The sequence below is a fragment of the Myotis brandtii genome, unplaced genomic scaffold, assembly GCF_000412655.1.
Source record: "Myotis brandtii unplaced genomic scaffold, ASM41265v1 scaffold652, whole genome shotgun sequence".
In the NCBI taxonomy this organism is placed as follows: Eukaryota; Metazoa; Chordata; class Mammalia; order Chiroptera; family Vespertilionidae; genus Myotis; species Myotis brandtii.
In genome coordinates this window covers 245,370-259,074 of record NW_005370529.1, presented here as the reverse complement: position 1 = coordinate 259,074, position 13,705 = coordinate 245,370, and the positions used below count along the sequence as shown (strand labels likewise).

The 13,705-nt window shown below is 40.0% G+C and overlaps 1 protein-coding gene across 1 annotated transcript in view; it reads right to left on the bottom strand.

Moving 5' to 3' along the window:
• Positions 1-13,705, bottom strand: part of TPRG1 (tumor protein p63 regulated 1) — a 144,588-nt gene that overhangs the window by 55,352 nt on the left and 75,531 nt on the right. Inside the window, exon 4 of the mRNA XM_005880758.2 lies at positions 9,588-9,764. Coding sequence (XP_005880820.1) covers positions 9,588-9,764 — 177 coding nt within the window. The remainder of the gene's footprint in view (positions 1-9,587; positions 9,765-13,705) is intronic.

The window sequence follows — 13,705 nt, the reverse complement described above, 5'->3', positions numbered from 1 at the left end:
AGTCCATTACTCAAAAATAACAGGATTGAGGCATTTGGGGAACGCCTCCTCCCAGAGATTTGCCAAGAAATAGCTCAGTAATTCCCTGCCATCGACCTATCCTTGTCAACACGCCTCCCTGGGCATTATGAATGAGTGGACAGCACCACACCCAAGATCAAATACAGGGCATTCTTGGCACAGATCCCCAAAGGCAAAGTCAAGAGCACGCATGACAAAATCCTTGCCTGCTGCCCAGTTCATCAGAGTCTGTGATGTAACTTGATCCTTGCTAAAGATGGTAGGGCCATAAACCCCAAGGCAATTCTGTTTTCAGACTTTATCTCCATCCAAGCAAATCTGAAATGACTTTGCACTATTGGATTTTGGGGGCATTAGTCAGTATTGCACACAAGAGGGTGATACTGAGAATCTCACATATGACCTCTTCTTTCCACATTCAGGTCAAGCATCCATTACCTCTCTCTAGCACTGACTTTAAGTTCTGATCAAACTACTCTGCTCCAATCCATCTCACACACCACTACCTGCTTTAATCATTTACTCACCATTTATTGAGTACACAGCAGTGTGCCTGTCACATATAAGTGTTGTGCCACCGGCTGTAGGGACACAAAGACGCACAAAGCCTCAACGCTTTAAAAACTTTATGATTCTCATTAGCCAATAAAAATATATAAAACTTCCATATCCTGCCATTTAACACTGCCTGTGAATAGGTTACCCTCTCTCTCTTCTCTTTCCCTCCATTCTCCCTATTCCCCAGTCAATCAGGAGACTCCTCATAATTTCTGAAAATAACTTTTCATACTTTGGTATTAACACCTATTTTGAAAATACTCTTCCCTGAGCCTATGAGTCATCTTACCATTTTCTACCAAAGTTTATCAGTCTGTTGTCTCTTTAGCAACAATTCCCACCCTTAAAAAAATAATTGGCTCATCTGTGCTCCCCTAATATGTTGTTTATATACTTCCTTTAGGGTTTGTCATGCTATGTGTTATATGATCTCAGGCTATTTGCGGGCAAGACCAATATATAATTCACCTCTCTTTCCCTACAGAGGTTATGAGACCATTGTCCTCCATTTGTTGAATCAGCTCATTAAAACTATTAGAATTAAAACTTGTTTGCAGAATCTGGACACAGCAATATCAAATTCACCCCAAAGGAGAAAAAAAATGCAACAAAAACACACAATGACTGGAACTGCATAAAATAGTTAAAATAACTTTTTAATTTAAAAAGTCAATAAATATTAATTACCTGCTGTTCTTAATTATACATTAGGTTTTACGTTAGAACTAGCTTCCTCTGCCTGCTGGCCCATCATCAAATGGCACAAAATATAACCCTAGGTGTTTTAGGTGGCTATGTATTGGGTTTAAGATCACTTCTCTATGCTACCTGTAGAGTCATTCCTTTTGACTCTACACTCTTCGTACTTGGTCTGAATTGATGGATACCATCTTGTTCCTAGAAGCATTTTACCATGTGCATTCTCTGCTCACAGAAACAGATCCTCTATCTCCAATTAATTAGGGCTTAGGCTCTCCCAAACCAATTCATCAAGTTCCTATTCCCATCAGAAAACAGGCTCTAGCTCTCTGTTAGTTTGTCTCTGAGTAACAGGCCTTGAGTTAAGTGAATGATTAACACTCCTTCCCTGTTAAACTTACAGCACAAAGTCCTATGCAGTGCAATAATGTTTAATTTGGGGAGACAGATACTGTGCCATACCATCTTATTTACTGAGAGAGCATTTGGGGAAGGAAGGATGAGAAACTAGGAAGTTACTCTTCAAGAAAGACAACACACTGGACTCTTAATAACCTCTCACCTCACTTCCACCTAATGAAAATATTTTCCTTGTGTGTTTAAAACTATACTTTATATAGTGAGGTAAACACTCTGTTGGCTGGATAATATAGTAATCAGGCACACCTAAATGAAGAATAATTTAACCCACTTCATAACTGACTGGATGTTTTTAACAGGGAAATGAGGAATGAGATAATATAAAAATAAGAAATACATGGCTAAGTCAAGAGAGTTTGGAATAAGAGAAGAGCAAGGCGGTGGAAGAAAGGAGAATAATATGTCAGTTGAAGTTGAAAAAATGTGGATCAAACACTAACTGGCCTATTTTCTCTTCTCCTGGTCCATCTTTCTATTAGTCTGCAAAATAAATGCACCACAGTTCTAGGTCTGCTGCCAATGTTAAACATTTCCAAAACATTGCTTATAGTGTCCTTTGACTGCTGATAATGAGTTCTATGGTTCTTATTTCATGGGAGCAAAACTGGAAAGAACATTATAAAATTGTCATGAATCATTGGCCTAGAGACCTTAAAAATCACTTATTTTAACCCCTTTCATGTTTCATGGGATCAACTGAGGCTCTGAGAGGGAAAACAACTTTCTTTCAAGGATGCACAGAAAACAGAAGCCAGGATAAAGAGTAGAATTCAGATTTTCCCATTCCTAGCTCAGAAATAGAGTCTTCATGTTGCATTTTTAAGGAGTCATATTCACTTAACTAGGATTACCAAGGGCCAATGCTCTTCTTTATTAGAGTGAATGAACCAAAAAAAGAGTTTTCCAATCCCACCCTGCCTCTCCATGCCCACACCCATTCCAATCACCTTCCAGCACTCTGCTGCCTCCACTTCTTAACCTAAAATATTTCTCAAGAACTCAGGTGAACTTTGCAGGTCTCTTAGTTTGGAGTAAAATGCTATAGCGTCAAGATGTACATATGATTTTAATCCCCTAGAGCTATTTCCATCATCACTGATAAAGCCCCGTGTTTATATAATACCTTTCCCCAATAAGCCAAGGGTGATTTATGAACATTATCTCATTACACAATAAGTAATTATCCTAAGAGATAAGTGGGCAATTTTATTTGCTTTATTCACTGAATCAGACTCATTCCCCAGCAATTCCAGAGACAGTCTTATAGTTTAGAGTAAAAGCTTTCAAACTAATTTTAACTATGAACCCCTTCATTCTCTAATGAATGCCAGTGCAGTGACAGGTAACTCACCAAAATACCATAACTCATCTACATCTAAATACAGAATTAATCTCGTCAGTGGCTCAGACTGTGTTAGCTTGTTTATAGTTCCTCAGAGGTACCAGGTTCCCTCCTTCCTTTGTGCATATCCCTTCTCTACCCAAAATATTCTCTCCATATCCTCCTTCACTTTGTTAGCTCTTACTCATCCTTCCAATTCCAGCTCCAGAATCCCTCCCCTCATAGAAAACTGCCTTGATCTTCACCCTCCAATTTGGGTCTAAATCCCGTAATAAATATTCTGATATCTTGCATGTGGTAGGCTACCTCTCAGATGACCTCCAATAATGTCTACTTTCTGACAGTCATGCCCTTTGGTGATAGCCTCCCTTAGTGTGAGCTGCATCTAGTGAACAGAAGTGGCAGAGGTGATGAGCTGTCACTTCCTCGATTAGGTTAACTGAAGACTGTGGCATCTACCTTTCTCAACTTTTCTTGCTATTTCTTGATTTCTCCTTTGCTCCCTCTTAGAGAAGCCAGTAGCCATGTTGTCAGTAGCCTTAGGGAAGGGATATGTTTGGCCAAACTCCAGTGAGGACCTGAGCCTGCCCACAACTACACCAGTGAGCTTAAAAGTGATCCTCCCTTGGTTGAGCTTTGAGATGCCACAGCCTCAGTGACACCTTCATTGAAGTTTTGGAGAGATCCCGAACCAAAGGATGCAGTTAAGTCATACCCATCCATATTCCTGACTCTGAAACAGAAACAATAAATGTTACTTTACAGTACTATGCTTTGAGGTAACTTGTTACGTGGCAATAGATAATTCACACACCTCCTATATCTCTTCTTCAAAACACCATCATTGTAATTTTATACATATTAGTATGATTATTTGATTGCTGTCTTTGCCCCCTTGACTGTGAGCTCAATGATAGAAAAACTCTCTTTAGCACAATTGTATCACAATACTCAGCACAGCAACTGGTGATTCAAGTGCTTAATAAATGTTGGTCATATGAGTAGTTTCTCCCAACCATCATCTTTTCCCATAGCCTATCAGGCACACTACACAATAAAACAAAGTTCACCTTCCACTTGGAGGCTCCCTATCCATCCCTCCCTCTCCCATACTAGAAAACCCAATCCAGTCATCACATGCCAGAAATTCTACTTCAGCCAAGTCTTCTCACACCCACCATGCCCTCCTTTACTCACCCATTGGCCCCATTCAGATCGTTATGATTTCCCCACTCTACTATTAGAGAATCTCTTCCATGGTCAGCTCTTTCCCACAGTTTCTATTTTCTCCAACCCATTTCTAATAGTGTTACTACCCTTATCTTCCTGAAGCAAAATGCTAATCCTTTTAGGCAACTCCCCCAAAACTTTCAACATCTCATGCCCTAGTATAACTAAAACCCCAAATCCTCATATTATTATTCTTCAAAACCATTCAGAAACATCCACCATCCTTTCCCAGCAACTAGGACCCAGCCCCTTGGAGGCCTGGCATGATCATACTGCCTGGGCATTTGTCTACTTATATATGGATCTCACTGCTCCTTCCGATCTCTCTGTCCAAATTCTGCTCATCCTATAAAAACCTGCTCCTATCACCCCTCCTCCATTATATCTTCCAACACCTCCCAGTAGAAATCCTTTCTCCTTCTCGTGTGCCCATAACACTGTCGGCTTTCCACCGAAGCACTAACCAAATCCTGGTCACTCCTATCACCCCTCCTCCATTATATCTTCCAACACCTACCAGTAGAAATTCTTTCTCCTTCTCGTGTGCCCATGACACTGTTGGCTTTCCACCAAAGCACTAACCAAATTCTGGTCAAAGCATGTGTGTGTGTGTGTGTGTGTGTGTGTGTGTGTGTGTGTGTGATCCCTTGAGCTTGTGAACATCTCAGGGATAGAATCCATGTCTCCTGACCTTGTCATGTACAAGACCAGCCACCTGGCCAAGCTCAGAAAAGACTTGTGAATTAATCAGATCACTACTTGGAAAGAACATACCTGTAGGGAGCCACTTTTCATTTTCAGAATGGTGCTGGGAGGGTGGATTATTAAGTCAGTGGCTTTTCTTTTTTAAGTAAAGACCACAAACCACTTTTGAAGCCAAGAAAAAGATGTGATTGGAGGCAAATAAATCAGTACCTTTAATCCTCCACTGAGTTTGGAAAAACAACAAAATGCCCGCTTCCACCAGATCATTTCTTTTTAATTAAAAGTTAGCCGGATTCTTTTAAAGGGCTTAATTTTCTGGTCAATTCAACAAAAAGGAACCAATGCCATCCACCCCCTCCCCTGTCTTCCCATCCCCACTCCCGGAGTTAGGCAACCCTTGGGGGCGGCATACATTTCAGCTGTTTGCTCTGCGCTCATAATTAGATTGTCTAGACAGGAGATGTTGCTGGAGTGATAGAAAATATTTCACAAGGTGTTCCGCAGAACCACTCTTATAACAGTGATTAGAACACACTGACAGACGCGAAGCCAGCAGAATCAGCCTGGGCCACGAGCCGATTTCACCCAGAGCAAAGCAGAGGCCCTTTGAAGCTCTCGTCTGAGGATCAGAGGCCAAATTAGAACTCTTGGGGGCACAGAGCAGCTTCCTGGCCTTTGGATCCCAGGGAGCAAGGCTGAGACTATGGAGTAATGTCTGGAATGCCCTCCTTCCCACCTTCAGGTGTCAACAGGGGGCGGCTCCTAGCTGCTGTTTTCGCCAGCATCTCTGCAGAGAGGCTGGTGGTGACCACCACAAGCAGTTTCTGAGGCTTCACTTTTGCAGCATTGCCTGTCCATTAAATTTGCAGAATGCAAACTTTAAAATGGAAAGATAAGTGTGTGACGCCTACTCTCACAGGAAGACATTTCTCGGCCTGACCTTCTCTCTCAGCTTTTGTTAGCAAATTAATATGCAAATAGCAATATTTTCCAGCAGAAAAACCTCTTTAGAGACATTTTTTTCATAGGAGTAATTGATTAGGTAAATCATTTAGCCCTCTAAGATGAATGACTTTTGGAAAATTGCTATACCAATAGAAGAGTACCACAAAAGCACAGAGTTTGGAGTCCAAAAAAACCCTTAGAAATTTTTAAAATAAGGAAGCTGAGAGATTCAGCAAGGAGAGGAGAATTATATTAAGAAAGTGGATGAGGATCTAGGTCCCTAATGCTTACATCAGTAAACCAGTGTCTTTCTAACAAACCTATTATAAAACCTTGCCTCCTCTAAATACTTACGACATACCAGACACTTTTCTAAGCATTTTATATGTATTATCTCCTTTAATCCTCAACACAGACTGAAGACAGATACCGTTACCCTCTCCAGTTTACAGAGGGGACTGAAGCCAGGACTGTCGTCTGATTGTTCTAGGTCACTAGAAGCAAATCTAGGACTGGCTCCCAGGAGGCCTTCAGACCTGCTCTCTAAACATAAGACTCTACCTCCTCATCAGAGTTCAGATGGGAACAGAGATAAAGAGAGGGGGGCCCATTTACTCTGAAAAACTACAATGCATTTGAGGATTTGCGAATCAGGTGCATGACAAAGGGAGGATTTGAAATCAGATAATCTCCTGTTTCAGACCCCACCACCATCTATTCACATGATTACTGACAAATCACCTGATGACTCAGAGTCACAGTTTTCTCATCATTATCTAGTGTGGGCATATTAAAAAATAGGGGGCAAGGGTGATTTGACAAGTAAATATGAATTTTTAGAACTCTAAGTGAAAACTTACTTTATTTTCTCAATTTGCAATTTATAAAACACTTTCACATCCATCATTTAAATCTACAATGAACTGTATGATAGACCTGGCAGAGATGTTCTATTATTGACATTTTATAGATTGAAGATTGAGAGCTCAAGTAAAGTGACTTGTCCAAATTTAAACAGCAAGATATTGATGTGGTTACAATTAGTTATAGCTCTACCCTTATGCTTAATTCTCATAGAAGCCTCATCTTCTTCTCTCTGTCCCACAGTTTGGATTATGAAATTACTTTTTAATTAAAATCTGGGAATGAGTTTAATTATAATAGAAATAAGATTTAGGGTTTGCATCTCAGATAAGGAAAGATAACAAAAGATAGGTACCAGCAACTAGTTACACTGGTGGATAAAACAGGCCTTTTACCATTTCCCGGTTTTGTCTCTAGGGAATGTTCTAATTCTAGGAGAATCTGCCTTCATCGCACAAATAAATAATCCACAGCCTTTAGTTGTCTCTTGCCATTGTCTCTCTCTCTTTACACTGAGCCAAAGGCAAACAGTGAATAAAACAAAACAACTCTGTTTTGTAAGCACCAGTACGTGGGATATGCTGGCACATGTTCTACTAAGTTCCAATAGTCCTCTTCGTGGCTTCTTAAGAGAAGCACAAGCTACATTAACAGAAGTTATCTTCACCCAGAGAGACAGAGAAGAGGAAAGAAGAGGAAAGAGGATGACAAAACAGGCGGGATCATAGAGCAAAAGAGGGAAGGGAAATGAAGAGAGAGGAAGGGAAGATAAGGGAAAGGGAGAGACAGAGATAATGTATTATTTATTCAAAAGAAAGAATACTGGACAAAGAATTGGAAAAACTGATTTTAAAACCCAGCTTTAATACTAATTAGCTGATGGTTCTGAATCCCTGAACCCCTTTTGGTCTCACTTGTCTCATCTCTAACATGTAGTCAATCAGCCCTACTAATTCTTGCATGTTGAAGATCAATGGTACAGGGGAGGTAAAAAGCTCTTGGCAAACACTGCCAGCATTACCATCCACAGCTAGCGGGTGCTAATGTTAAATCATTGCATTTTCTCACAACACGGGGATTTTCTCAGACTGTGTCCAGGCTTCCCTCTGATGTCAGTTTACGATTATTTAGCAGCTGATTTTTCCCTTGCCTCTTCCTCCTTTTTCTGACCTTTGACCTTATAATAGTGACTTAATATGCAACCAGGAAGGGCCAACTGACTTGGAAATAAAGATAACAATCAAATTAATCTACTTAGTTTCTTGTTAACAAAAGCTTTTATCTGGGAGAAAATCAGAACTTGTTAACACCTGATATCTTTGAGGCATATTACAAAGTGCTTTCAAGCTATCTCATTAGAGACTGTTAATGAAGCAGAATGACAACTAATATGAATGACTCTTTGATAGATGAGGAAGCGAAGTTAACTGTTGTAAAATTGTGACTGAAATCCAGGACTCTAATCCTAGTGCAAAACTCTACTATGAAAGTTTGCTAAAAAACTGAGCAAAACATAAAAAAACACCCCTTCACCACACTATGTTCCTACCTCCAGGGGCTCAGAGACAGCCTTTAACATTTAACAGTATGCCAGCTGCTGGCACAGGCTTTCTCATTCTAACCCCAGAATGCAGATCTGGATAAAGCCGCACAAGTTAATTAGGAGGGCTGGAATTACATCAACTCTCTGTGGTAATAATTGGGTGCCTCATGGGAAATAAAATAAAATATACCATAAAAATGAAATTTGTCTGGCAAAACTAATGCAGAAAGGGAAGTGAAGAATTTGAGAATGTGGGAATAGCATGAGGAGGCACATTTCTTACTTTTTAGAGTGGAGGCTTAATATACACTATTTAAGAAAAACATCAGAGGAAGCATATTATTTAAATAAGTAACCATTGAAATAACTATAATGATAATTATAAACAACTTTAAAAAATGAGTGATGTAGGAGTTTTCATCTTTTTTTCAAGAAGATGAAAGAAGTGGGTTGTCATCAATGTAAATGGGTTTATATTAAGGAGTCAGTAGATAACATTCAAAAAAGATAGGAATAAGAATGCTATGTTAGGACTTCCAGTCAAGATGGCTGCATAGTTTAGACACAAAACTTGCATCTTTACACAACCATATCAAAATTACAACTAAACTACAGAACAATCATCATTCAGAAATGCCTGAAATCTGGCTGAATGGAAGTCCTACAACTAGGGATTTAAAGAAGAAGCCATATGGAGACTGGTAGGAGGGGAAAGACAGGAACAGACTGGTCCCACGCTGATGTGTGGTGGATAAAAATCAAGAGGGATACCTCTGGCTGCAGAGGTCCCTCCTGAGGAGCAAGGGGTCCCAGCCCCACACTTGGCCCCCAAGCCTAGGGTTTCAGTGCTGGAAAGAGAAGTTCCAATAGCTTCCAGCTGTAAAAACCAGTAGAAATTGAGGCCGAGTAAGATGAAGGGTTACTAGAGTCCCAGGCAGTTCCTCTTAGAGGACACATGCTGATTCTCTGCCAAACAAATTGGTTGAGAAGCTCTCCTATCATACTCCCACAGCTCTTTCCACCTCATATTTAACTATTTACTTGTAAGTTTTTCAAAATTAAGTAAAAATTCACTCAAAAATTTATCCCTGACTGACATAGATTAGGAATTCAATGATTGTTTGATGAATTCAACTGAGAGTTTCACTGTTCTCCCCGGATTCTTCCAACTTACAGAGCTGAATTGAACTTATAACTGTTTTCCCTAAATGTCCCACCCCCACTGCACCACTTTCCCAAGTTTTAAGACATCATACTCACTTGTCCAGGGACATCCCAGGAAAGGCAAACTTGCCTAAGCAGATGCGATAGACAGCACTCAGGGGAATTCGCTGCAACTGCACACAGCTGAGCATGATGAAGTCATACTTGCAAATCAAGAGAGTCTTATCTGTGATCACCAAAATCCTCTCCTTCTCATTGTTCCAGTGATCTATCCTGTAAGAGTCATCACAGAGAGTATATAGTTGATTGCATAAACTTTCCAAGTTAAATATACTGGCATTAACTGAAACATCTTTAGTAACACAGAAGATAGTAAAGTTTGATCATTTAGTAAAAAGAGGAATACCATCTCCTCTCTCCCTCAGTCTGGCTCCATGACCAAGGTCAGAAGAAGGGTGGAAGAGCTCAAGGAAATTTTTTATGGCCACCGGGCTTAGAGATGGTTACCAATGATGGGATTCATTAGGGGAATAATAAGTTTGTATCATGTTGGCAGTCAACTGATTCATGCTCCTCCTTATCTTTCCAGTTCTGTAGGAAACCTTCATGAAAGCACATCTTCCTTCAAGGACACCAAACATATCTCCTTGTTCTAACACAATCTGCATTACAAATATTACTCACTAGGCACTAGTTTATGCTAATCTCCAAAGATCATATTGCTGACTGGAGATAAAATGGGAACTTGAACATAGGTCCACTGATCCCCATCGCTATTTTAAGGTCATCCATCCTTTCATATCTTATAGTAGAAACAGAGTAAAATGAGTGAAGTGGGATACTTATGAGCCAAGGACAAACTAGACACTACATAACTATTTATTGAGTTGATTTGCTTCAGACTTAAAAGCCTTTCAGGGCATGCATGGAAAATTCTGAGTGTTAAAAATCTGTCAAAAAGTGAACAAGAAGTAATCAAAGCAATGGCATCTGGTTAAAAGAAAATGAACACTGTCAAAAATTTCTCTCAGCCGAAACCGGTTTGGCTCAGTGGATAGAGCGTCGGCCTGCAGACTGAAAAGTCCCGGGTTCGATACCGGTCAATGGCATGTACCTGGGTTGCGGGCACATCCCCAGTGGGGAGTGTGCAGGAGGCAGCTGATCGATATTTCTCTCTCATCGATGTTTCTAACTCTCTATCTCTCTCCCTTCCTCTCTGTAAAAAATCAATAAAATATATTTAAAAAAAAATTTCTCTCACCCACAGCCCCTTTGCTGTATGTTTACTATAGCCTTTAGTATATAGCACCTCATGACTTTTATTAGAATTGTTTTAGCACATGTTTTGTCTTCCTTAAGATACTAAAAAAAAGTGATTTGTAATTGATTTACATCTAAATCCCCAGTACACAGAATCAATCTAATAAAAGATAGTATGAGCACCCTACTCCCATCCACAGTAACCACAGTGCTATTCTTAAAATACAGAAGGAAAAAAAATTACTCCTTGTTCACCTTATTAAATAACCTCTTTTCTACCCTAGGATCAAATCCAAGTTATCTAATTGGACTGCAGATCCCTGAATGGTCTGGTCCCTGCCCAGCATCATCTCACAGCAGGATGAGAAAACTCTTTGTCCAAGTCATGGTTCACATGCATCATCCAAAGATGATTTCACAAACTCCTATATAAACTTGGCCCCTATTACACTCTATTGAAGCATCCTGATCTTTTTTTCTTTATGGTACTTACTACCATTTGTAAGAAGGAATTCTATGTAAAATTTTTAGTAACAGGTACCACATGGACACTGACAAATCAGAATGGACACCATAGTACAGACAGTAGAGCAATGGCCGTGAGAAGGTCTGAGTATCACCCGTGTGTGTGTGTGTGTGTGTGCGTGTGTGTGTGTGTGTACTTTTCATGAGGGCAAATGGAGACATGACTAGTATTAATCTCATTAGTTTGGGGAGATAATTAAAGGACCTGATTCTCAATCGGTGTCCTAAAAGTTAACTGTTATTATTACTGGCAGGGAACTAAGTCACTAAATAATTTTGGGTAACTGAAATATATGCCATTCCTCGGTATATTCTAAGGAAAGATGAGCAGGAAAAATTGAGGAGTTAAGTCAATGGGGGGAGTAATAGGAGGAGATATGAAGGAGAGAAAAAAGGATAAGGATAAAGAAAAAGAAAAAGAAGAAGCAAAGAGCCAAGATGGCGGCCAACGGGACAGCAGACTGCAAGATAGTGTGTGAGTGAGAGAGAGAAAGGGGAGTGTGTGGATATGAGGGGAGTGCCTGTATTTGCGATTGAGAGAGAGCTATATTCCACAGAACTGTTGGGGACTGGGGGACCAGGCTCCCCTGGCTGGGAAGCCTCTACTACTGCTGAAATCATTCCCAGAGAGGCTAGCTCTGCCTCAGAGACCACGCCATCTTGAAGGGGAGAGTGGCTGTGATTGGAAGCCCAGCCTTACCTTCAACTGAGGAGACTTTGGATACCTCCCAGGATTTTACCACCATAATGGCAAGGGACCAGCTGCCTAAGCTGTGAACCCACGAACACTGAGACTCCAGTCTCCCACGCCATGGGCACATAAAAAGTTTGTCCAGGGGGAGACAAAGTGGTGCTGAATATGTGGACAGGCCACCTTCTCACAGAGCAGATAAAAGGAACAGCTGAATCAAATAACACCCACCTGGAATTGGCAAATTAAACACAGCTGGTGAGGCAATCCTTGGATGGAAAGGTCAGAGATCTCCTGGAGAGAGGTGAGATCTGGGATCCAGGCTGGAGGGAGAAACTAGTGCAGTGGGGACTAGAGCCTCAGAGGGAGACAGAGGCCCACCAAATCTGTGGCCCTTGGAGTCAGTGTAGCCCTTGAATGTGGAAGGGGGTCCACAGGGCCGCTGGCAGAAAGGAACTCTAGATACAAGTCCACAGCCATGGGAAACTGTGACCAGAAAGGCAGCCTGAAGTTCTATACCAGCCATGCAGTGCCAGGGGAAAAAGACATGAATCAGCGCAGCACCTTTGTCTTTTTAACCTCCTTGCTTTTGCTTGCTAAGTCTAGTACATAGGATCTTACAATTAAAAACACTCACCGAGACTGCAGGGGAAAGTTTTTGTGGAAACTGGGGATCAGAATAAGGAGAGATGAGCAGGAAACTAGTTCTGGGTCAGTCCGTCCCTCCAACCCAATATTAAGTATGGCAGGGAAAGAAGAGTCTAAACACTGCATAGAGGGGCCATTTAGTCCCAGAAAATAATACAGAAACACCACCACCCAGGGGTTGTGTCAGAAATGGACTCTTGTGTAAATACAACTGAAGGCAGACAGAGAAACAAAGTGAGCAAAGAGATCCCGCCTTCTTGAAAACAGGGTTGTGGCTTATGACAAAGAGGAGCAGTGGATCACAGGGAACTTCAACACTGTGCTGACTACCTGACAGGAAACAGATATGCCAGGCAAAACAGTAGAGGAAGTGAACGACCTTCACTATCTCACTTTTTAATTTTTTTTATCTTTTACTTTTTATTTTTTTTATCTTTTACTTAATTTTTTTTATCTTTTACTTAATATTTTTTCTCACTTGATTTTTTTTTATTATGACATTTTTGTTTTTAATTATTATTATTGCTACTATTATTTTACCTTTTTTAAAGTTTTATTTTATTTTATTTTGGGATTAGTGTTCTATATTCTACTTTCATTTTTATTTTAGTATTATTTTACTCTATCTCAATTTTTCTTTTATTCCAAAACTCTCTTTCTCATTTTTCTCCCTTTTCATCCTGTTTCTTTTACCCTGTTCCTGCTTTCATTTTTCTCTATCCTTTCTTTTTACTCCCTGTTAAAAATTGATCTTACTCATATATCTAATTTCCTCTCCCCTGCTCCAAGTCCAGGCACAATTCTCTCTTCTCTTTCTTCAATAGCTATTTTTTTTCCTTTTTCTTTCTTTCTATCTTGTTATTGTTCTTTTTTGATTGTTAGTTTTATTTTTGTTTTTGTTTTTCATTTTTCTTCTTTTTTTTTGCTTCTGTTTTTTCACTCCTTACTTGTTCTCTTCTTCTACTAATAACTTAATTAATTCTAATCACCAACTCAGGCCTATCTATTCTCTATTATCCTTTTCCAATAATAGATGAATACTTAGATAGATTAAAGAAAGGGGAAATTTATATATATAATTTTATATATA